Genomic DNA, 25214 nt, shown 5'->3' on the forward strand with positions numbered 1-25214 from the left:
TAAAAATAAGCTTCGTCAGTAAACCAAATGCTGCCCACATGCATATCGCCGTCATCAATCCTGTGCACTATGTCGTTAGCGAATGTCTCTCGTGCAGCAATGGTAGCGACGCTGAGGGGTTGTCGTGTTTGAATTTTGTATGGATAGAGGTGTAAACTCTGGCGCATGAGACGATACGTGGACGTTGGCGTCATTTGGACCGCAGCTGCAACACGGCGAACGGAAACCTGAGGCCGCTGTCGGATCACCTGCTGCACTAGCTGCGCGTTCTCTCTGTGGTTGCCGTACGCGGTCGCCCTACCTTTCCAGCACGTTCATCCGTCATGTTCCCAGTCCGTTGAAATTTTTCAAACAGATCCTTTATTGTATCACTTTTTGGTCCTTTGGTTACATTAAACCTCCGTTGAAAACTTCGTCTTGCTGCAACAACACTGTGTTCTAGGCGGTGGAATTCCAACACCAGGAAAATCCTCTGTTCTAAGGAATAAACCATGTTGTCTACAGCACACTTGCACGTTGTGAACAGCACACGCTTACAGCAGAAAGACGACGTACAGAATGGCGCACCCACAGACTGCGTTGTCTTCTATATCTTTCACATCACTTGCAGCGCCATCTGTAGTTGAAAATTGTAACTACTGTAATCTCGAAAGTTTGTCTGCCTGAAAATGTACTGTTGTCCCAAGCTTATTGCAACAATCGGTGTATTTCTATCGCTGCTCGTTTAGTTTTTATTGCCGTTTCAAATATACCGGTCATTTTTGAAACACCCTGTAACATACACTATTTGCTAGCACCTCCCGCACACTCAGTGTCCGCTGTTTCCACGATGACGTAATTTTATTTTTGAACGTAAACTCTTGAATTTTGTTAGGCAGCATCATTTTTCTCTTCAATTTTTTCTTGCACATCGACTTTTCGATCCCTCAGTTGGGATCCTCTCGGGTTCTCCTGGTGTTCCCAGACAGCTGAACACTGTCAAAGACCAGTGTCGCGTTCACTTACCAGAGCCAGTTTGCCTGCACGTATTCTGAAGAAGTGCGGTTATTGGACGAAACTTTTGAGTCTATTATTGCTGGTAACCCGACGAATAGAATGGTTCGAGAATTCACAGATCTGTGATCAGACTCCAGAACGAATAGCTCAATTAGCAAAAATCTAACCGCCCTCTCCCCAATAGCTATCGGGATATGTGGTCTTGCGAACAAACAGAAACGATTCTGCTGAAACCTATTAAAATATTAAAATTAACTCTTCACCTTACTTTTTAGCAAGTCATTTATTGAGGAAACTGAGACGCCTAGTTGTAAGCATAAATACTTTAGTGAACTACTCGAAAGATTTCTTAGAAATATTGAGCACGGTGAAAATATACATGAGTGACATTCTTGTAGCCGGCTTCTAGGTGCTACAGTCTGGAACCGCGCGACCGCTACGGTCGCAGGTTCGAATCCTGCCTCGGGCATGGATGCGTGTGATGTCCTTAGGTTATTTAGGTTCAAGTAGTTCTAAGTTCTAGGGGACTGATGACCTCCGAAGTTAAGTCCCATAGTGCTCAGAGCCAACATTCTTGTAAGTTTAGGTATGAAATGAGTATCCCAGTAGCAGGTACTATGGAGATCAGAGGGGAGGAAGTTGTTCCGTATGTGCGTGACGTGATCGAATTATGTCTGTAAACGCGCTGTTTTAAGTGGAACGTAAAATTTTATGAGAATTCGTATTGCCATTGGTTAACCTTTATAGCCAGTCGCAGCTGACATTTTTATGCAACAATTTGAACAATATGTATTAATCAGTGCGCCACTAAAGCCTTCTGCTTCTCTCTATAATGTGAATGACACACAATAAGAGCTTGATGCATTCCACAATGTGTCAAAATAGATTCATCACACAATGAACTTCACCAGGGAAGTAGGGAATGATGTCAGTCTCTTGTTCCCACATGTGGTTATCCAACAATAGTCTACACATAGTGTATAGAAAGGCTAAAAACACAAATAAGTATCTAGACGCCACTTCGTATCAGCACTCAGACGAGAAGCAAACATTGTTAAACACTCAGTCTTCATGTGCCTTCCGTATCAACGGTAATAACAGCTTGAAATCACAGCTGAATCTCTTAAAGAAGACACTCAAGGCCAACGACTGTGATGGTTTATCCATAGAAAGAGTTTTCAAACGACATATCGTTAATTATGCTAATAAGTAAGATGAGGAACCGCCTTATTTCTCTGTTACGCTACCGTTCGTTTCTAGAATTACAGCTCGCATATGCGTAATTCTTCGGAAAATTGTATAAAGACTTATGTTTCCGTCATAAGAAAATAAAAATCTGTTTGTGTGGGTGTGGCGAAGTGCATATAGAAGAAACGGGAAGGACTGGAAAAGAATGTATTAAACAGCGCGACCGCCACAGGCAGTCAAAACAAAGTGTGATATGAGCGGGAATGGAGCACTCGAGAAAGGTGGCCAAAATATAGATTTCAACAACGTACGAGTGCTAGCCGAGGAAAGCAACATTCATGGAAGGAATGTCTGAGAATCGGGCGAGATTTATAAGAACGAATATTAACTCGAATAGAGAAGGCGGCTATAGGCTTACAGTTTCGTGGCCTCCCGCCGTCGAGGAAGTAAATACACGGCGACGGTGCGCGAGGAATACAAACAAGTACCAGAATGCCACCTTTGAGGCATGATAATAATGTCTTCATAAACATCTCCCCTCTGTTGCTCTTCTAGATTTGCTATCTGTCCAATGATGGCGGCCCACCCATAGCGGCCGCAAAAATTTCAACAAATAACTTCACTTATTCAGAATGAACACGAGAAAACACCGTTTTAAAATTTGTAAGGTACCCCTTATGTCCAAGCCACATTTTATTTCCTTATTTTCCTGTTTTACAATTTCGTATCACTTCTTTAGATATGATCAGTGAGTAAAGCGGTGCTGCAGAAAGCACAAGGTCGGAGTGAGTAAGATTTCAGTTCCCACGCCGGCCGAAGGAGCCGGTGGACCATATGGCGCTACCGCCGGAAGGCGGTGCAAGGCGCTGCGGCTGCACAGGAGAACACTGTTGACACACACATCCATGCCCGAGGCAGGACTCGAACCTGCGACCGTAGTGGTCGCGCGATTCCAGACTGAAGTGCGTAGAACCTCTCGGCCACTCCGGCCGGCAAAACAGATGTGTACTTCCATAAAACGCCATATAACAATGAGAGATCAGTACTCACAGGTTTTGAAAAAAATCATAGCGCGGTAAAGTGGTTGATTACAGGCAAATCCCATCGTTCATCGTCTAGATAAAACCGATAGCACGCTAGAAGCGGTTGTTTGTAACGGGTGGCTGTAAAGGCCTCCGTAAACGATGAAACATTTTGTCAAACTAAACTAAACTTGCCAAATGTCTGACCGATTCATGGTTGGTTGAGTGGGTGAGAGGAGACCAAACAGCGAGGTCATCGGTGCCCTCGGATTAGGGAAGAATGGGGAAGGAAGACGACCGTGCCCTTTAAAAGGAACCATTCCAGCATTTGCCTGAAGCGATTTAGTGAAATCATGGAAAACCTAAATCAGGATGGTCGGACGCTGGTTTGAACCGTCGTCCTCCCTAATACGCGTCCAGTGTGGTAACCAATGCGTCACTTCGACGGGTATGTTTCTCAGTTTACGGTTCAGTTTGACGTGTTTGTGAATCATAGACCGTAATTGTCGAGTTTACGAAAAATTTTTATTGGCAGAAAGTTTGACAAGATGGCGAATGTTTTTTATGTCGACGTTTCGATACATATATTCAGTGATAAATTGTTTTATTACGATTTATCTCACTGTATCGTTAGTTTCCACCACTATGAAAACTAGGATCAAGTATAAAAAAATAGCACTGACAATTACCAAAATGGTAGAGGTACCACTTCTTTCCCAGCCATCTATCACACATGAAGAGGTTATGAACAAAATCAATATTTTACACATACAGTGACATACAAACGGAGTGGAATGCAATAAAAGAATTCGAAGTTCTTCCACGGACGATGTGGGCCATATGTTCCCTCGTTGCGGTATATTAATGACCTGTCATTAGAGGACAAAGTAGGAGAGAATAAGTTTTCAGATACTTGTATCTTCTTTTTCAATGTGAAAGTGAAGTAACGCTAAACAAGTTATTAAACGTTTCGCTGTCCACGTGCAGAAAGTTGATGTAATCATCAGATTCTGACTGAAACATTTTCATTAACAGGTTTCCAGTTGCATATTTCTCATTTTACATTCCCTGGACCAGCGTCTTGTTTTCTTCTTCTTTTAACGCAGTGCTAGACGCAACGTCAGAATGCTGTCTTTGCTTTTGTGGCAATTCCCACTGGTGCCAAAATACAGCGTACACGAAAAGCCTCTGCTTAATAAGTAAGGGTAAATTGACAAGCTTTCTTTGTACGTGTACGGACTTATTTAACACATTCGTGACTACATAAAAACGAACTGGAGAGGAAAGTTTGCTCTTTTAGAAGGGACTTGATAAGTTTCAAAAAGTTTCATTGCCCGTTCGAAGAAAGTTGATGTAATCATCGGATTCTGAGAGTAATACTTCCTTTATCATAAAAAATGGTTCAAATGGCTCTGAGCACTATGGGACTTAACATCTATGGTCATCAGTCCCATAGAACTTAGAACTACTTAAACCTAACTAACCTAAGGATATCACACAACACCCAGCCATCACGAGGCAGAGAAAATCCCTGACCCCGCCGGGAATCGAACCCGGGAACCCGGGCGCGGGAAGCGAGAACGCTACCGCACGACCACGAGCTGCGGTCCCTTTATCATATTTTCATGGGTAATTCTCTCATTGTAAGCCATTTCCTGGGCCAGAGTCTTGTTTTCTTCTTCCTCTTTAAACACAAAGACAGAGTTAGTATTAGATTTGCTTTGTCTGCATTTCTGACCTGTCTCATTACTCCCAAGTCTCAAAACACACACGAGCACGAATAGCGTTTGCTTCAGATTGAAGTTAAGCTGACAAACATTGTTCGAACGTTTACAGGCTTGCTTGGCAAAATCGTGGCTAGATAAGAGTGATTTTGTCAAACACGTTTGACCGTTTACTGAGGCCTTAAGTGACAGGAAGCCGGATAAACCTTTTTAAGTTTCTTACGCCCTTGTACAAGGGTTGTTCAATGAGTAATACCCGACATATTTTTTCTCAGAACATGTTTATTGTTAAGAGCCAGAATTTGGTGACAATATACATCAACATGTCTTGTCCATGTCCTATTTTTCTACGTAGTCTGTAGCCGTACGCCATTGTTGTGTAAGAGCATGAATTCCCTGGCGGTAAAAGCTCTTGTCCTGTAGGCGTAGCCATGTTTTCACTTCATGACTGACACCCTCGGCGTCTTAAGAGTTTGTTCCTCGTTGTTGCTGTTGTGGTCTTCAGTCCTGAGACTGGTTTGATGCAGCTCTCCATGCTACTCTATCCTGTGCAAGCTTCTTCATCTCCCAGTATCTACTGCAACCTACATCCTTCTGAATCTGCTTAGTGTATTCATCTCTTGGTCTCCCTCTACGATTTTTACCCTCCACACTGCCCTCCAATGCTAAATTTGTGATCCCTTGATGCCTCAAAACATGTCCTACCAACCGATCCCTTCTTCTAGTCAAGTTGTGCCACAAACTTCTCTTCTCCCCAATCCTATTCAATACCTCCTCATTAGTTATGTGATCTACCCACCTTATCTTCAGCATTCTTCTGTAGCACCACATTTCGAAAGCTTCAATTCTCTTATTGTCCAAACTAGTTATCGTCGATGTATCACTTCCATACATGGCTACACTTCATACAAATACTTTCAGAAACGACTTCCTGACACTTAAATCTATACTCGATGTTAACAAATTCCTCTTCTTGAGAAACGCTTTTCTTGCCATTGCCAGTCTACATTTTATATCCTCTCTACTTCGACCATCATCGGCTATTTTACTCCCTAAATAGCAAAACTCCTTTACTACTTTGTCTCATTTCCTAATCTAATTCCCTCAGCATCACCCAACTTAATTTGACTACGTTCCATTATCCTCGTTTTGCTTTTGTTGATGTTCATCTTATATCCTCCTTTCAAGACACTGTCCATTCCGTTCAACTGCTCTTCCAAGTCCTTTGCTGTCTCTGACAGAATTACAATGTCATCGGCGAACCTCAAAGTTTTTATTTCTTCTCTGTGGATTTTAATTCCTACTCCGAATTTTTCTTTTGCTTTCTTTACTGCTTGCTCAATATACAGATTGAATAACATCGGGGAGAGGCTACAACCTTGTCTTACTCCTTTCCCAACCACTGCTTCCCTTTCATGTCCCTCGACTCTTATAACTGCCATCTGGTTTCTGTACAAACTGTAAATAGCCTTTCGCTCCCTGTATTTTACCCCTGCCACCTTCAGAATTTGAAAGAGAGTATTCCAGTTAACATTGTCAAAAGCTTTCTCTAAGTCTACAAATGCTAGAAACGTAGGTTTGCCTTTTCTTAATCTTTCTTCTAAGATAAGTCGTAAGGTCAGTATTGCCTCACGTGTTCCAACATTTCTACGGAATCCAAACTGATCTTCCCCGAGGTCGGCTTCTACCAGTTTTTCCATTCGTCTGTAAGGAATTCGCGTTAGTATTTTGCAGCTGTGGCTTATTAAACTGACAGTACGGTAATTTTCACATCTGTCAACACCTGCTTTCTTTGGGATTGGAATTATTTTATTCTTCTTGAAGTCTGAGGGTATTTCGCCTGTCTCATACATCGTGCTCACCAGATGGTAGAGTTTTGTCATGACTGGCTCTCCCGAGGCCATCAGTAGTTCAAATGGAATGTTGTCTACTCCCGGGACCTTGTTTCGACTCAGGTCTTTCAGTGCTCTGTCGAACTCTTCACGCAGTATCTTTAAGCGGCCGAAAGACATGGAAGTCCGAGGGAGCCAGGTGTGGACTGTAGGCTGGATGGGACAGTGATGTCCAACCCAATTTGACGACGTGTACCCGGGTTCTCAGACTTGTGTGTGGGCGTGCATTATTGTGTTGGCCTCTGTATTGATGGTTAACCCTCTTGGCATCACGTCACGAGAATGACGCCATCACAATCCCACATCACAATCACATCATTTTTCCGGCGGAGGGGGTTATCTTCAGTTTCTTCTTTTCTGGTGAATGAGGATGATGACACTCCATGGACTGCCTTTCTGTTTCCGGCGCAAAGTGGTGTACACAGCTTTCGTCTCCAGTAACGATCCGTGACAGAAAGGCCTCTCCGTCGGTCTCCAAACGCTCAGATGAAATGGCCTTTCTTTGAATCTTGTGGTCTGCTGTGAGCATTCGTGGAACCCATCATGAGCACCTCTTTGAATATCCAAGAGTCTCGGTCATTGAAGACGCACTTCCATTGCTGACCGACAACTGTAGAGCCGATTGTCGTGTTGTGATGCTCCGGTCGGCACGAATAATGGCATCCGCACGATTCCGGAGCAGTGGCTGTGACAGGACGTCCCGAGCCTGGCTGACCATGGAGCTCTGTTTCTGTCTTTCCTGAGGCTGTAACTTTCCCTACCCATCGCCCGACTGTACTCCTACAGGGTGTTTCAAAAATGACCGGTATATTTGAAACGGCAATAAAAACTAAACGACCAGCGATAGAAATACACCGATTGTTGCAATATGCTTGGGACAACAGTACATTTTCAGGCGGACAAACTTTCGAAATTACAGTAGTTACAATTTTCAACAACAGATGGCGCTGCAAGTGATGTGAAAGATATAGAAGACAACGCAGTCTGTGGGTGCGCCATTCTGTACGTCGTCTTTCTGCTGTAAGCGTGTGCTGTTCACAATGTGCAAGTGTACTGTAGACAACATGGTTTATTCCTTAGAACAGAGGATTTTTCTGGTGTTGGAATTCCACCGCCTAGAACACAGTGTTGTTGCAACAAGACGAAGTTTTCAACGGAGGTTCAATGTAACCAAAGGACCGAAAAGCGATACAATAAAGGATCTGTTTGAAAAATTTCAACGGACTGGGAACGTGACGGATGAACGTGCTGGAAAGGTAGGGCGACCGCGTACGGCAACCGCAGAGGGCAACGCGCAGCTAGTGCAGCAGGTGATCCCACAGCGGCCTTGGGTTTCCGTTCGCCGTGTTGCAGCTGAGGTCCAAATGACGCCAACGTCCACGTATCGTCTCATGCGCCAGAGTTTACACCTCTATCCATACAAAATTCAAACGCAGCAACCCCTTAACGCCGCTACCATTGCTGCACGAGAGACATTCGCTAACTATACAGTGCACAGAATTGATGACGGCGATATGCATGTGGGCAGCATTTGGTTTACTAACGAAGCTTATTTTTACCTGGACAGCATATGGGGAACCGAAAAGCCCCATGTTGCAGTCCCATCGTCCCTGCATACTCAAAAAGTACTGGTCTGGGCCGCCATTTCTTCCAAAGGAATCATTGGCCCATTTTTCAGATCCGAAACGATTACTGCATCACGCTATCTGGACATTCTTCGTGAATTTGTGGCGGTACAAACTGCCTTAGACGACACTGCGAACACCTCGTGGTTTATGCAAGATGGTGCCCGGCCACATCGCACGGCCGACGTCTTTAATTTCCTGAATGAATATTTCGATGATCGTGTGATTGCTTTGGGCTATCCGAAACATACAGGAGGCGGCGTGGATTGGCCAGACATGAACCCCTGTGACTTCTTTCTGTGGGGACACTTGAAAGACCAGGTGTACCGCCAGAATCCAGAAACAATTGAACAGCTGAAGCAGTACATCTCATCTGCATGTGAAGCCATTCCGCCAGACACGTTGTCAAAGGTTTCTGGTAATTTCATTCAGAGACTACGCCATATTATTGCTACGCATGGTGGATATGTGGAAAATATCGTACTATAGAGTTTCCCAGACCGCAGCGCCATCTGTTGTTGAAAATTGTAACTACTGTAATTTCGAAAGTTTGTCTGCCTGAAAATGTACTGTTGTCCCAAGCATATTGCAACAAACGGTGTATTTCTATCGCTGGTCGTTTAGTTTTTATTGCCGTTTCAAATATACCGGTCATTTTTGAAACACCCTGTGTGAACTGCAGCATCGCTATACACTGCACACAAACATTTTTGTATGTTCACCACGGTTTCTTGTTCTCCACACAAGAATTCAATAACAGCACACTGCTTGTAGCTATGTAGCTGCCGTTTTGACGCTGTACTATGGCTCTGCTATCTGCCACAACGGTTCGAAACTTCACCGGCTCACAGAACAAACATCGAATGTGAAGCACCAGAAGGACGTTTGTCTATGTATATTAACGGCCTTTTTAAAAAACTGTGGGGCATTACTTATTGAACGACCGTCGTACTTACGGAAACTAACTAAAAACTCCACATTAACATGTCTTAACTTTGATAGACAGGTATAATAAAGTCTTGAATGTTTTGACGTGGACGGCACAGAATTGTGCATTACGCCAGCATAAATAGTACTGATGGTTCGGCGTTAACGAGCCATGTGTGTGAGGTGGCTTTAGCGGAAGGCTCGGTCCGAAATGGTGCCACCTGTGACTAGATAGGGGGGAGAGGGGGGGGGTGGCTTAAGAGCGCATCAAACTTACGTACTACTATGTGTTACATGGTCATTCGGATTTCTTCTTTAAAACAGTTAAAACTGGTTAATTATAGTGCAAATTAATACAGCTTTGGAAAAGTTAGCTAAAAATACGAATATTTTTTGAATACTACAGTGCACTACTACTTAGAACCAGCAGACGTTTAGCGTATCGATAGTATTGCAGGGCACATGAAGAAGTTTGTTTTTTAAAAAAAATATCCAGCTACGACAATTAAATATAAAATTTAAAATCTGGTCTTACAAAACAAGAACCGCAACAAAGAATAACAGCATCCCTAGGTGTGCGGGTAGACAACAATCAACACTGGATAGCAGACTCTCGTGGTGCAGCTCGGCCTACTGGCTGGCAGTAATTTCGGGGAACTTCTTGAATGATGGATTAATTTCAGCCTCCTATGAAATGTTGAGTGCGAAACCCTTAATTTCGTAGTGCAGCACCTACAAACTTGGACATAGGTTAATAATCATGCAGCCGGTTTCTTGTAAATGGGCACTTAAAGCTGACCGTGAGCCCGAGTAGTTACCAATTACTCTAAAACAGACCTCAAAAATTCTTCTTGTTGGGTCTATACACCTGGAACCACAATCGCCACACGTGTTGCGATACGCACCCTGTGACTTTGTTATCCTGCTTTGTTCCTCGATAGGCCCTTGCTTTTAGGGTGTTGCCGTAACAGGAAACCATGCCTTGCTGACAAGTCTTCTCTCTCTCTTGGGGATGTATTCTGCTGCTATCTGTCACCAGGACAACGCTCGTCCTCATATGGAATGTCTCTCTACAGACTGCCTTCGTGTAGTTTACTCTCTTGTTCCCAACAAAATTTCAATGGAACAGCCTTAGTGCACACACTAATACCCGGCAATGGTGCCGGTGACAACGCCTATGAGCAATCTGAAACAAGTTTCAGATTCCAAATGGTCAAATTGCTCTAGGAACTTCTACTAGTTTCTTCCTGTTGAAAGTTGGAAACACACTTTAAGGTGCAAAGTAGCTGGACACCTGTAAGTGTAAAATAACATGAGGCGTGGCTACCCGACGCCTTTCTGACGGCGTGAAGTGTGCTGGGGACGCTTTCAGTAAGGTGTCTGAATGTCTCTGGAGGAATGGTAGCCCACTATTTCTCGAAGCCCGAAATCAGAGAAGGTGACGCTGGGGTCTGGATCGCCGCAAACGTGTTTCATCGCATGCAGGTCGGGACTCCGGACAAGTCAACCCATTTCAGAAATGTTACTGTCCACAGACCATTTCCTCACAGGGCGCATTGTTATGCTGCTACAAACAGTCACTGTCTCTGAACTTTTTCTCTACTGTAGCAGTATAGAATGCTGTAAAATGTTCTTCTGCAGTTAGCATTTTCTTAAGCACAATGGGGGGACTACACCCTACCAAAAACTATCACGAAAAATTCCACCATACCGTCACAACACGTCCCGTACTTCAATGTTGGTACTACACAGGGTGGCAGGTTACATTCACCAGGCATTCATCAAACCAAACCCATTGGACCAGACTGCAACAGATTACAGCGTACTTCATTACGCCAATCTCTCGGTTCCCCTCACTTATCCGCTGCCCAGTAGGGTCGCTGTTTATACCACCTCAAGCATCCTTCAGCACTGACTGTAGGTATGTGTGGCTTATCAGGATCTCCCCATTCCTTTTAACCCGCTACGCGTAGTCATTGCGCTAGCTGGACTGATGGAGCTACTTTAAAACTTGCGAGTGACTCCTTCCGTTGATTTCATGTGATTTTTTTATCACAGCCCTCCGAAATACTCGACGTTGCCCGCCCGTACCTGAGGTCTGCCCGGTCTCGCCTTATATTAGCTGTGTTTGTTCCTTTGCATTTCCATTTCACAGTCACATCACCAACCGTCGTCTTGGGCAGCTACAGAATGATGAATCTGTTACTCAGGTGACATCCAGTGCCCAGCCCAGGTACGATGACGTTGAGTTCTTCTGACCGACCCATTTTGCTGTTACTGATTCTCTACTGACAACACAACACTCCCCGCCTCCATTTATACCGCGTCCGACTGCCGTGACATCTAGTGGTCAATTACGAATCCAACAGTGGTGTGCGGCTACCTCTGATGACATAGTGTATTTCGGACACAAGCAATGTAGGTAAAAGGATAATGTCAAGAAAATAAGAAGATTGTGCGAAAGGCTGTATTTGACATTAAAATTCGTAGATCTGTGATTTGTCACCGCTACAACCCACTTTGATCAATATAGACCACGTCAACTTTTATCAAAGACGTATACACTCTGATCACTAATGCAACTGATATACTTCTACAATTGAAAGAAAACAGCCCTCGGTCACTATTTTTAACGAATTAACCGGGTTTCAACACTGCTAGGAGTGTCTTCCTTTTAAATCAAAGAATGGTCTATAAGATGGTCACAGAATTGTGACTAAAATGTATGATACAGAGTATAAGTACAGAATCATCTTGAAAGTCTGGCAGTACTTGTATGCCATTTATAAAATAATAAATATGTGAAAAGGGCATTAGTCACAAAGATATTTAAGACAAAAAATTGTGATGACGAGCCACTAACGGCTGCTCGTTACTTACGCGGTTACAGGTTGCAAACGGACTAGAGATTCTATACTTATACTCTCTATCATACGTTTTTTGTCATAAGTCTGTGATCATGTTATAGACCATTCATTGATTTAAATTGTGACGAAGACACTCCTAGCAGTGTTGAAACCCGGTTAATTCGTTAAAAATAGTGACCGAGGGCTGTTTTATTTCAATTCACGGTCTCTGAACTTGCAGCCATGTACAAAATTTTGTGATATACTTCTGTTTCGGCCCATTTACATGCGTTCCTATGTCTTTCATTTATCACTATATGGAACTCAATAGAAGACAAATATTTATTATGATCGAAGAGTCCACGGGTGTGTTGCCGCTTCATAGTGACGGGCACAATATTACGGCGATCAATCATGTCGCCATTGTCAGGTGCGCTGACGAAATGAGCTCCTGAGGGCGGACGGCCGCCTTATATCCCCTCCCCCCACTGCCCGTTCCCTCCGCGGTGCGCGCCCACAGTCGGCGTCGGTAGTCGCGGAGACGCAGGGGTCGGCAGCGCGTGGCGGACTGTGAAGTCCTTTCTACGCAGAAGGCAGCGCGTCCCGCCCCTGCTCGTCGGACAAAACGTCGTCTGCAACCCGGACGGCAAAGCAGGCGCCCTGGCGGACCACTTCGAGCTGTCATTCACCCCGGTGGATGACAACGTAGACGAAGAACACCTCCATCGGGTTGAGGAGCAGCTCCCTGTGTTCCTGGAAGCCAGGGACGACGCGGACGAGATAGACCCCATCTCCGATGAGGAGGTGGCCGCCCAGATTACGGCGCTCAACACCAAGAAGGCTGGCGGTGCTGACGGCGTCACCAACCATCTGCTGAGGAGCCTGCCGGCGGGTGCATACCCGTTCCTGGTGGGCATCTTCAATCAGGTCCTTCGCTCTGGGGTCTACCCCACTGTATGGAAACATGCAGAGGTGGTGGCAATCCCCAAGGCGAACAAGGACCCACGTGACGCCGCCAACTACAGGCCCATCAGCCTACTGCCGGCGCTCTCGAAGGTGTTCGAGCGCCTGTACGCCAGACGACTGCTCCGCCACGCGTCAGCGGAAGGCATCATACCGGACGAGCAGTTCGGCTTTAGGAGGGGCCATTCCACCGTTCACCAGCAGATGCGGCTGGTAGAAGAAGCCATGCGCGCCCTGGAGACTCGGGAATACCTTGGGACGTCTCCAGGGCTTTCGACTCCGTGTGGCACGACGGCCTCGTGTACAAACTCCTGGTGCTAGGGGTCCCGACGTCGCATGTGGTCCTACTCCGGTCGTATCTGGCCGACAGGACTTTCCACGTCCGCCTGGACGAGGGGACGTCCACGCACCGACCCATCCGTGCTGGAGTGCCGCAGGGGTCCGTTCTCGGTCCCCTGCTCTACTCCTTATTCACGGCGCCAGTGAAGTTGGCACTCTACGCCGACGACACGGCGCTATTCGTGCGGAGCATGAGGGCAGTCGAGATGCGCCGCCAGCTACAGCGTGGATGTGAGGCCCTTGGAGCGTGGTCGACGAAGTGGCGCCTGAAACAGAATGCGGTGAAGAGCCAGGCAGTGGTGTTCACAAGAAGACCATTGCCACCAGATCTACCGCCAGTCACCGTCATGGGAAGCCCCGTCCCATGGAGCAGGACTGGCCGCTACCTGGGAGTCACTCTCGACCAGAAGCTGACGTGGAAAGCCCACGTCGAGGACGTCAGGGGCAGAGCAATAGGGCGCCTACGCGTTCTGTACCCTCTGCTCAACCCGTCGTCTGCCTTGCCTCCCCACCACGGCATCACGCTGTACCTGGCGCTGGTTCGTCCAGTGCTGGAATATGCGGCCGTGGTGTGGGGCAACGCAGCCGACACACACATCAACAAGCTGCAGAGAGTGCAGAACAGGGCGCTCAAGCTCGCTCTGCGCCTACCGAGGCTCTATTCGACCGCTCGGCTACACCGCCAAACCGGCATCCCCCTCCTCCGCGACCGATTTAAACAATCGGCGCGGCTCTTCTATGAGCGGACTATACAGTCCGATAACAGGCTCATTAGGGTCTTGGGCCATCCTATTCATCACAGGCCAACCACGCGTTGGCCTGACCTGTTACGAGACTAATATCTCGTGGCAGAGAGAGGACAACTCCACATCAGCAAACACCTCAGGCCAATTCGTACCGTGAGGAAGCCAATCCACAGATACAGGATTACGCAGGAATAGCAGTCAATGCTTAGCCTGCTCCCAACACGGGTCAGGGCAGACCCGTATGGACAAGTGACGGTGACGGTGACGCAGGGGTCGGCGTCTGTGGCAGCGTCGGTGTAGTTGCTGCTTCCGCCCACCTCGCCACATCGTTTTCGTTGCTGAGTGTCTTCGTAATTATACTCAGTGCTGGTTCCCATGCTTTGCTACAATTGTAACCGTAGTCTCGGTTGATGAGCTCGTCCCTGGTGCGAATTTCGATGATTTTCTGACAACGCTGTCCCAGTATTTAGAAGTCTGGGCCGAGATCTTGGTACGCTCGTAATCCACTTCTTGTTTTCCGGACAAACAGCGCTCTGCGACCGCCGAGTTGTTAGGATACTTCTGTTGTGTGTGCCTTGATGCTGTCGGCAACGTCCTTCGATGCTGCGCACTGTCCGTCCAATACAAGTCTTATCACACTGACAGGGAATCTGGTATACACCTGCCTTCCGCAATCCGAGATCATCTTTCACACTTCCCAATAACGCTCATGTTGTATTGAGTGGGTAAAAGACAGTTTTAACTCGGTGTTTCTTTAATATGCGTCCGATTTTCCCCAATAGTTCGCCAGTGTACGGAATAAATGAAGTGGCTACTTCTTCCTCTGTGACTCCTTCCGTCTCCAGAGGTTGTACTGTAGTGGTGGGGCAGAGAGCGCGTCTAATCTGCCATTGCGACTAATGGTTCAAATGGCTCTGAGCACTATGGGACTCAACTTCTGAGGTCATTAGTCCCCTAGAATCGTATGGCCACTTCGGCCGGCCCATTCCGAGTACCCGTTCTCTCCGAATACGGTACTGCCGTGTTCCAGCGCCTGGGGCAGACTCTCTGCATTTGACATACTGTGCGCCTTGCGTACTAGTGTTTTTAGAACCCCAGTTCTCTGAGGAGGGTAGTGACAGCTGTTTACATGGAAATACAGATCAGTGTGCGTTTTCTTCCTGTACGCACTATGACCCAACGTGACGTCCAGGAATGTTAATCCTCCTTCTGCTTCGGTCCCAGTTGTGCATTGTATGCTGTGATGTATGGAGTCCAGGAGCTTGTCCCTACCGTGGGACAGGTGACGAACATATCATCCACATAACAGAAAAAAAAGTAGGTTTCCATTCGCATGACGCCAAGGCTTCCTCCTCGAAGTACTCCATATACACATTCGGGCCCACAGGTGACAGTGGGCTTCCCATCATGACTACTTCTGTTTGTTCACTGTATTCTTCATTAAACAGAAAATACGTGGAGGTCAGAACATGATTGAAAAGGTCGGTGGTCGTCTCGTCAAATTTCCGGCTATAAGCTCAAGTGACTCTTGTAGAGGCAGCTTGGTGAATAACGAAAAAACTCAAAAAATGGCTCTGAGCACTATGCGACTCAACATCTTAGGTCATAAGTCCCCTAGAACTTAGACCTACTTAAACCTAACTTACCTAAGGACATCAGACACACCCATGCCCGAGGCAGGATTCGAACCTGCGACCGTAGCAGTCCCGCGGTTCCGGACTGCAGCGCCAGAACCGCTAGACCACCGCGGCCGGCTTACGAAAAAACTGTCGAGGCAATTTCTGGCTGCGACACTCAGTTATCCTGGTGAGTTTTGACGTTGTTTCATTATTCACCAGGTTGCCTCTATAAGAGTTAGTCTAGCTTATAGCCAGAAATTTGAAGAGAAGACCACCGACCTTTTCAAGCATGCCCTGACCTTCAAGAGAAGAGCTGATGGCACATTGGATCACGGTGTGTACAGGAAGAAAACGCACACTGATCTGTATTTCCATGTAAACAGCTGTCACTACCCTTCTCAGGGGAATATGGTTCTAAAAACACTGGTACACAGGGCGCGCAGCATCCCAGACGCAGAGAGTCTGCCCCAGGCGCTGGAACACGTCAGAACCGTATTCCGAGAGAACGGGTACTCGGAATGGCAGATTAGACGCGCTGTCTGCTCCACCACTACAGTACTACCTTTGGACGTCGGAAGGAGTCACGTAATAAGAAGTAGCCACTGCATTTATTCCGTACACTGGTGCACTATTGGGGAAAATCGGACGAATATTAAAGAAACACCGAGTTAAAACTGTCTTTTACCCACCCAATAAAACATGAGCGTTACTGGGAAGTGTGAAAGATGACCTCGGATTGCGGAAGGCAGGTGTATACCAGATTCACTGTCGGTGTGGTAGGACTTGTATTGGACAGACAGTGCGCAACATCGAAGATCGTTGCCGAGAACATCAATGCACACACAACTGAAGTATCCTAACAAGTCGGCGGTCGCAGAGCACTGTTTGTCCGGAAGACAGGGACAGCGTTGTCAGAGAGGCCATCGAGGTTCGCACCAAGGACGAACTCATCAACTGTGACTGCGGGCTGGGCGGACGCAGCAACTACACCGACTCCTGCGTCTCCGCGACTACCGACGCGCGACTGCGGGCGCGGACCATAGAGGGAACGGCCCGTTGGGGAAGGGGGGGGGGGAGGGGATATAAGGCGGCCGTCCGCCCTCAGGATCTCATTCAGAGTTAGGCAGCGGTGGCGAGCGGGTGTGTTTAGTCGGGCGCTCCGCAACTGCCGCGTGAAGAGTGAGAGAGGTCGGTTCCGTGGTGAGTGCGTGCGTCTCGGCAAGATTGTCGTGTTTCCGAAAGCAAATTGTCGTGAAGAGACGCCGCACTCGCCATGGGCAAAGGGAAACGCGGGAAGTGCAACTCACCCGCAAAGATGCTAACTCGCGAAGACTTTCTCCGGTCGGACGGCAACGAGCGCAGCGTCTCGTCAGACCGACGCAGCTGCTCCGTCGCACCGTCTACCCCCACAGAAGAAGAGATGGTAGCACCAACACCTTGTCGGCCCTCCGCCCAAGTTCTCCCTGTGTGCATACGCTACACGGGTCGAGACTGGGTGGAGACATACGACGAGGTAGCAATGGACCTGCGCTACCATCCACAAGTGCAGATGTTGGACAATGAAGCCGCACTGTCCATCCAGCCACGTTCGCAGGAGGATCGGAAGATTCTCTGCGACCGGCTGAAAGCGTACCTCATGGACCCACCGACTACCTACAGTGGACCAAAGAAGAGGAAACCGCTTCTTAAGGTCCTATTAAGGGGGCTACCCTGGGTCATGACGACGGACGCGGTGCGCAAAGTCCTGTTGCAGCATAACTATGATGCCATAGTTAAGCTGCACAACAGGACGAACAAGAAAAGGCCGCCACTGTTCATCCTGGCTGTCGAGTCGCCCCAAGAAGTCTCCAGCCAGGAAGGAAGCAAAGACGTCGGAATCTGCGGGTTAACCACCCTAGCAGGTTTCGACGTGACGATAGAGCCACTTCCGCCTGACCTCGACACGGAACCTCAGTGTTTTAAGTGTCAGAGGGAGGGCCACGTGGCAAAGCACTGCCGCTTCGAAGCAAAGTGCGCCAAATGCGGTGATGGTCACGACACCCGCGAGTGCACTTTGCTTCGAGACGACAAGCCAACATGTGTTCGCTGTGGCGGCGACCATGTTGCCAGCTGGCGAGGCTGCCAGGCATTTTCTGCCCTCACAGAAGACGGCCGCCGCGAGAAGCCGACGACATCGAAGAAGAGGAGAAGGAGGAGGAGGCGCAAGCGCGCCAGCACTGAAGCCTCAGAGCAGGCGAACAAAGCAGCAGCGCCTCGCCACAACGCGCGGCCGGCCCCTCCACCCACCAGTGGCTGAGGTGGTGGGGGGGGGGGGCTCGCGTGAGCAGGAGGGACGCCACTCAGCAAGCAGCAGCGGTGTGGGCAACATCGACGCGCTGATGGAGGAAGCGGAGTCACGCTTCCGGATGGCCCTCCACGCGGAGATGGAGGCTGCCTGCCACCTGCTGAGGGAAGCATTGGCTCTCCGCCTTCAACGTGACGGGCCGACGGCACACACCAGCGCGTCCGCGGCTACGCAGACTGAAGATACCACAAAGAAGAAGAAGAGGATGGTGATCAACCGCGCCAGCCAGACCACCGACAGCGCTTCAACCATCCCTACAGAAACCAGCGTGCGTGTCGATGAGGGCACCCAGACGTCGTCCAAACGGTACAAGCGCCATCGAGGCGCCCAAACCAAGACGGCGGATGCGGAGTCCATCGGCACGCAAACCGAAGTGGCAGCCATGGAGCCCACTAGGTTTCCATGGAAGCTGCACAAGATCGAGACAACGAGCAGCAAACCTCTCATTCCGAGATCTCCCTCTCCAGAGGTAGAAGATCTCGGGATAAGAAGAATACTAGGTGACGCCCAAGATCGTGGCCCCAGCACAACTCCTGCCGGGCCACAAAGACGACCTACATGCTCGAGGGAGTTCGAGTATATCAAGCAACGGAAGCCGAGATAGAATCAAATCAAGGCAGAAGGTTGCAAACAACCAGCAGCTCCAGCCGGGTTTTGCAGGTTTTCCTCAGGCTGTAAGGTGAATACCGGAGCTGTCCCCCAATAGTTCCTGCAAACAAATTCCCAACTGGGAGATACAAGCCCTCCCCCTATAGCCCAAACCAAAATAAATAAACTGAGCCGAAACAGAATTACCATTAAGCTAAGGCCAAATAGAACTAGCAGTTCTGCAATGGCCCGCCCACTACCACTCAGGTGTGGGAATGAAAAGAGTAAAAAAAAATATAAAAAATAAAATAAAAAAAAACTCAGGATCTCATTTCGTGAGCGCACCTGACGATGGAGACATGTCTGATCGTCGAAATATTGTGCCCATGAACCAGCAGTACACCCGTGGACTCTTCAATCAGACAAATACGCCGGTGGGAACTGAAGTAGCGGCAACTATTTATTCACAACCAAATGTTTGCACCTGTTACTGTCCTCCAGTCACCAGCGTTGTGTAGAACCCATTGCCAGCTATGTGGAAGGCGTAGTACACCGTGAGCAGAGCCTGTTCTGTTGGTGCGAATGGAGTGGTCTACTGTGTGTCGAATCTCTGAAAGAGTTCTGAAGCGGATGCCACGAAGTGGTTCCTTCATCTTGGGAATCAAACGCACAGTATGACTGTTCGTTTTTGGAGCATCACCTGCGACCAGCTTTGCAAAAGAAGCGGCGACAATTACTGCGTAGCGCATCCATCATTTCGCACGACAATGCGCGGCCGCATACAGCGCAAGCTGTGGCTCCTCTGTTTGGTCGATGGGACTGGGAAGTACTGTAGCATCCACCATACTCCCCGGACTTAAGTCCTTGTGACTTTGATTTGATTCCGAAGATGAAGGAACTACTTCGTGGCATTTGCTTCCGAACTGTTCCAGAGATTCGACAAGCAGTAGACTACTGCATTCTCACCATCAACAGAACAGGCTCTGCTAACGGATACTACGCCTTCCACATTGCTGGCAACGGATTCTACATAGCACTGGTGACTACGTTGAAGTACAGTAACAGGTGAAAACATGTAAATCTTTTGTATCGGTTGTGAATAAATAGTTGCCACTATTTAAGTTCCATCCCTCATACTATTGGCAACGACGGAAGTAAACTGCTCATGACGTACAAAAAATGGTTCAAATGGCTCTGAGCACTATGGGACTCTACATCTTAGGTCATAAGTCCCCTAGAACTTAAAACTACTTAAACCTAACTAACCTAAGGACATCACACACACCCATGCCCGAGGCAGGATTCGAACCTTGCGACCGTAGCAGTCCCGCGGTTCCGGACTGCAGCGCCAGAACCGCTAGACCACCGCGGCCATGTCGTACAAATCATCGACTTTATATACATACGAACAAACACACTTTCACATACACTACGCTTTTAATTTTCTTATTTGGGACATACAGCCGCACAATTAAATCAAAAACAGTTTCCATCCTTCGGTTCCGACCATTGGTAGCGGCAGGCTGTAGGGCAAATACCACAACTGGAAATCCCCCTCCCATGTATTTCCCTCTGCCTCACTTCAGGCACACCTGATATTTCGTTGAAAAGTTTTTGACTTTAAAATGGGTCTTCACCCGAACAGCCCGCTTCTACGCAGAAAAATAAAAAAAAGAAAACAAGGTCTCCTTTATCTACGCCCACACGACTACTCTTCAGTACACACTTATGTGCCTGACACAGGATTCATCAAATAACTTTCAGACTATTTCTCTGCCGTTCCACTCTCGAACAGCACGTGGGAAAAACGAACACTTAAATCTCTCTGTGCGAGGCCTCATTTCTTGTATTTTATAAAGATGGCGATTGTCCCCCTGTGTAGGTGACGGCGAACAAAAATATTTTCGCATTCAGAGGAGAAAATTGGTCATTGAAATTTCATGAGAAGATCATGCCGCAACGAAAAACGCCTCAGTTTTAATGATTGTCACTTCAGTTCTCGTATCACGCCCGTGGCGCCCTGCCCGCTACTCCGCGGTAACACAAGACGAGGTGTCCTTCTTGAAGGAGGGGGTGCCATGCCGCACAGCAACACTCCAGGAGAGAACGCACAAGCGTAATGTGCGTAGTCTTCTCAGTAGACTTGTTGCATCTTCTACGTGTCCTTCCTGTGGTGTCACCGCCAGACACCACACTTGCTAGGTGGTAGCTTTAAATCGGCCGCGGTCCATTAGTACATGTCGGACCCGCGGGTCGCCACTGTCAGTAATTGCAGACCTAGCGCCACCACACGGCAGGTCTAGAGAGGCGGACTAGCACTCGCCCAGTTGTACGACGATTTTGCTAGCGACTACACTGACGAAGCCTTTCTCTCATTTGCCGAGAGACAGTTAGAATAGCCTTCAGCTAAGTCCATGGCTACGACCTAGAAAGGCGCCATTAGCCTTACAGTGCTTGTAATTAAAGTCTCATTTGTATCGTCAAGAGCTATGTACCACAATGATGGATTAAAGATAAGTATTAGACAAGCTACGTACTTTTCTCTATAGCATTCATAAAGTATCCTGTTCCAGAACTCACGCCAGCCGGCGTGTGTGTACGCGTGCCTTTCGGTTACCCGGAACTGTGGACTGGCTGTCTTGTCAGTCCACTACACTTCCAATGAATCGAGGTCCTTGGTTCGCTTTTCCCCAACATTTTCTATATGATAATTCCAGCTTAAATTGTTTGTAATCGTTATCCTTAGGCAAAAAGTTGAATTGACGTAATTTAAATTTGTTTGATTTCTCACGTAAAAGAAACTTAACGGATTTCTTTTAGTACTCATGTGAAGGACCTCACACTTTTTACACCTTAAAGTAAATTTCCGCTTTTCACACCACACAAATATCTTGTCTGAATCATTTCGCAATTGATTTTGAGCTTCTTATGACTTTGTTAGACGGTAAACGATTGCATCATCTGCAGGCAATATGAAGGGGCTGCCCAGGTTGTCTCCTAAATTGTTTGTTTAGATAAGAAAAGGTGAGGGTTGGTAACACTTCTTGAGCTGTACCAGATATCACTTCTGTTTCACCCAAGCATTATTGAAATACACTCCTGGAAATTGAAATAAGAACACCGTGAATTCATTGTCCCAGGAAGGGGAAACTTTATTGACACATTCCTGGGGTCAGATACATCACATGATCACACTGACAGAACCACAGCCACATAGAGACAGGCAACAGAGCATGCACAATGTCGGCACTAGTACAGTGTATATCCACCTTTCGCAGCAATGCAGGCTGCTATTCGCCCATGGAGACGATCGTAGAGATGCTGGATATAGTCCTGTGGAACGGCTTGCCATGCCATTTCCACCTGGCGCCTCAGTTGGACCAGCGTTCGTGCTGGACGTGCAGACCGCGTGAGACGACGCTTCATCCAGTCCCAAACATGCTCAATGGGGGACAGATTCGGAGATCTTGCTGGCCAGGGTAGTAGATTTACACCTTCTAGAGCACGTTGGGTGGCACGGGATACATGCGGACGTGCATTGTCCTGTTGGAACAGCAAGTTCCCTTGCCGGTGTAGGAATGGTAGAACGATGGGTTCGATGACGGTTTGGATGTACCGTGCACTATTCAGTGTCCCCTCGACGATCACCAGTGGTGTACGGCCAGTGCAGGAGATCGCTCCCCACACCATGATGCCGGGTGTTGGCCCTGTGTGCCTCGGTCGTATGCAGTCCTGATTGTGGCGCTCACCTGCACGGCGCCAAACACGCATACGACCATCATTGGCACCAAGGCAGAAGCGACTCTCATCGCTGAAGACGTCACGTCTCCATTCGTCCCTCCATTCACGCCTGTCGCGACACCACTGGAGGCGGGCTGCACGATGTTGGGGCGTGAGCGCAAGACGGCCTAACGGTGTTCAGGACCGTAGCCCAGCTTCATGGAGACGGTTGCGAATGGTCCTCGCCGATACCCCAGGAGCAACAGTGTCCCTAATTTGCTGGGAAGTGGCGGTGCGGTCCCCTACGGCACTGCGTAGGATCCTACGGTCTTGGCGTGCATCCGTGCGTCGCTGCGGTCCGGTCCCAGGTCGACGGGCACGTGCACCTTCCGCCGACCACTGGCGACAACATCGATGTACTGTGGAGACCTCACGCCCCACGTGTTGAGCAATTCGGCGGTACGTCCACCCGGCCTCCCGCATGCCCACTATACGCCCTCGCTCAAAGTCCGTCAACTGCACATACGGTTCACGTCCACGCTGTCGCGGCATGCTACCAGTGTTAAAGACTGCGATGGAGCTCCGTATGCCACGGCAAACTGGCTGACACTGACGGCGGCGGTGCACAAATGCTGCGCAGCTAGCGCCATTCGACGGCCAACACCGCGGTTCCTGGTGTGTCCGCTGTGCCGTGCGTGTGATCATTGCTTGTACAGCCCTCTCGCAGTGTTGAACAAGTATGGTGGGTCTGACACACCGGTGTCAATGTGTTCTTTTTTCCATTTCCAGGAGTGTATATTCACTAATCGTAATAAATGTTCAAAAATGTAATTAATCTTATAAACGTAGGCTTCTGGGGCCTTTGTCACACTCAATAAAATTTTTTCTGGGTTTGTGAGCACATTGTCAATATGTAAAACTACCGACGTTTCGGTCACTGTTACAAGTGACCTTCTTCAGGGCGGTTTTGTTTCCGGTCACAAATCCAGAAAAATTTTATTGATTGTAATTCATCTTCTTCAGTTTACTATTTCATGCACTCATTTTTATGTTTATCTTTGTTTTTCCTGTTCTAGTTGTTGGAGGTGAGACGATGTCAACAGACAATACTGTTTATCCCTCTTCGGATGAAGAAAGTGACAAACAAGGAACGAGTACTTCCAGTAACAGACTTCCAGCTGACACGGTGATCGCTGTCTGCTGCGTTATACTTACAAGTCGTATCCTGTACGTAACCAGTATGTGGTAATCAACACAATGCCTTCCTTAAGCCGTGTGATTCAAATCTCTTTCCGATTCTATATTTAAAGAGAGGTCAGAAACGACATTATGCCTATGGAAATCCAGTACATAGAGCGAATCACTCTGTGATAACGTAATTAAAAAGTTTTACATTGCTCTCAAGTGGCAACTGTACCATTTTTGTTTTTTGAAGAATTTAATCACTTTTCGAAATGGTGTTGCCTTTGGATGAGAAAATGTCTAATAGCATCAAGATACTTCAGAAGATTTTATGGCTCTTTGAGTAGCAGATCGAAGTACAAAAGCCCTTGATCTAGGATCTCATGTGTAAAGAAGGTGGTATTCATATCGTTAATAAAAATTTCGTAAGCTTTATACGTTTCAGAACTCACCATTTAGGTGCTGAGTGTTTATTTAAATTATATACTCTGTGGTCTGAAAAGAAGACAAAAAACTGAAGAATGTGACACATCAAAGAAAACATGCAATATCGTTTTCATTGAAGTGTGTCTCACAATGTAATCAATGAAAGCTGAAGAATCTAACGACGTTTAACAATAAACTCTTACAGAAGTTACAAACTTGTACAAAACCAGTCAAATATTTTTGTACAAACTTAAAGTCACCCATTATTAACATCATGTTAAGAATGTAACATTCTTCTGTATCAATAGATCAACTGCTTGTGTACAGCAAATATAATGCCAAAAAAATGACGTGAACATCTTGTTATCTTTATGTGAATCTCTTTCCACATTAAGTCAGTTCACTCTGATTGTTTTTATTGCAGGTTAAATAATCCTTTTCCTTGGGACGAGAATTGTTTCAAACACACAGAAATTCAGGACTATTTTGCGTTCACTTGTTATCAAAAATGTATTGTTTAAGATTACAATTAATTTACATTGAAGAGGCGCTGTCACGCCCAGTCTCCCGTATGACTACATTTAGGTTTAAGTAGTTCTAAGTCTAGCGGACTGATGACCTCAGATGTTAAGTCCCATAGTGCATAGAGCCATTTGAACCATTTTGAACGAGAAACGAAATCGAGGTTCCTATTATTTGTGTAGTTCCTACAGAGTCAGTGTACCATCGCGTGCTGTTTCTTTATACAACACTAAATGCATTCGTATGAGTACTGTAGCAATCATGTGATCTTCTTCTTTGATTCATTGCGTGAAGTGGGAAAACATTTTTAGAAAGAGCTTTGTAAGTTGTCTGCTGTGTAGTAAAAATTGTGCGCCTGACGCCCGACATCCAACTAACAATGAACTAATTAAAAAGGAATACACAATAGTAATGTTAAAAATCTGTAGGTACCTGTTTACAAGAGATGATAGGAGTGGTGGCCACGGGCATTTCGAGACAGAGTTGCCACTTCACAAGCAATTCCACAAGAGAAAGTTATCAGGCACTTGAGGTGTACCGGTTTT

At 47.2% G+C, this 25214-nt stretch overlaps 1 protein-coding gene across 1 annotated transcript in view; it reads left to right on the top strand.

The window, feature by feature from the left end:
• LOC126150640 (glypican-5-like) overlaps positions 1-24492 on the top strand; it is a 233901-nt gene extending 209409 nt beyond the window's left edge. Inside the window, exon 7 of the mRNA XM_049915888.1 lies at positions 23616-24492. Within this exon, the coding sequence (XP_049771845.1) occupies positions 23616-23788 (173 nt within the window). The 3' untranslated portion in view covers positions 23789-24492. The remainder of the gene's footprint in view (positions 1-23615) is intronic.
• The last annotated feature ends 722 nt before the right edge of the window (positions 24493-25214 follow it).

Source organism: Schistocerca cancellata, chromosome 2 (genome assembly GCF_023864275.1).
Source record: "Schistocerca cancellata isolate TAMUIC-IGC-003103 chromosome 2, iqSchCanc2.1, whole genome shotgun sequence".
Taxonomy (NCBI): domain Eukaryota; kingdom Metazoa; phylum Arthropoda; class Insecta; order Orthoptera; family Acrididae; genus Schistocerca; species Schistocerca cancellata.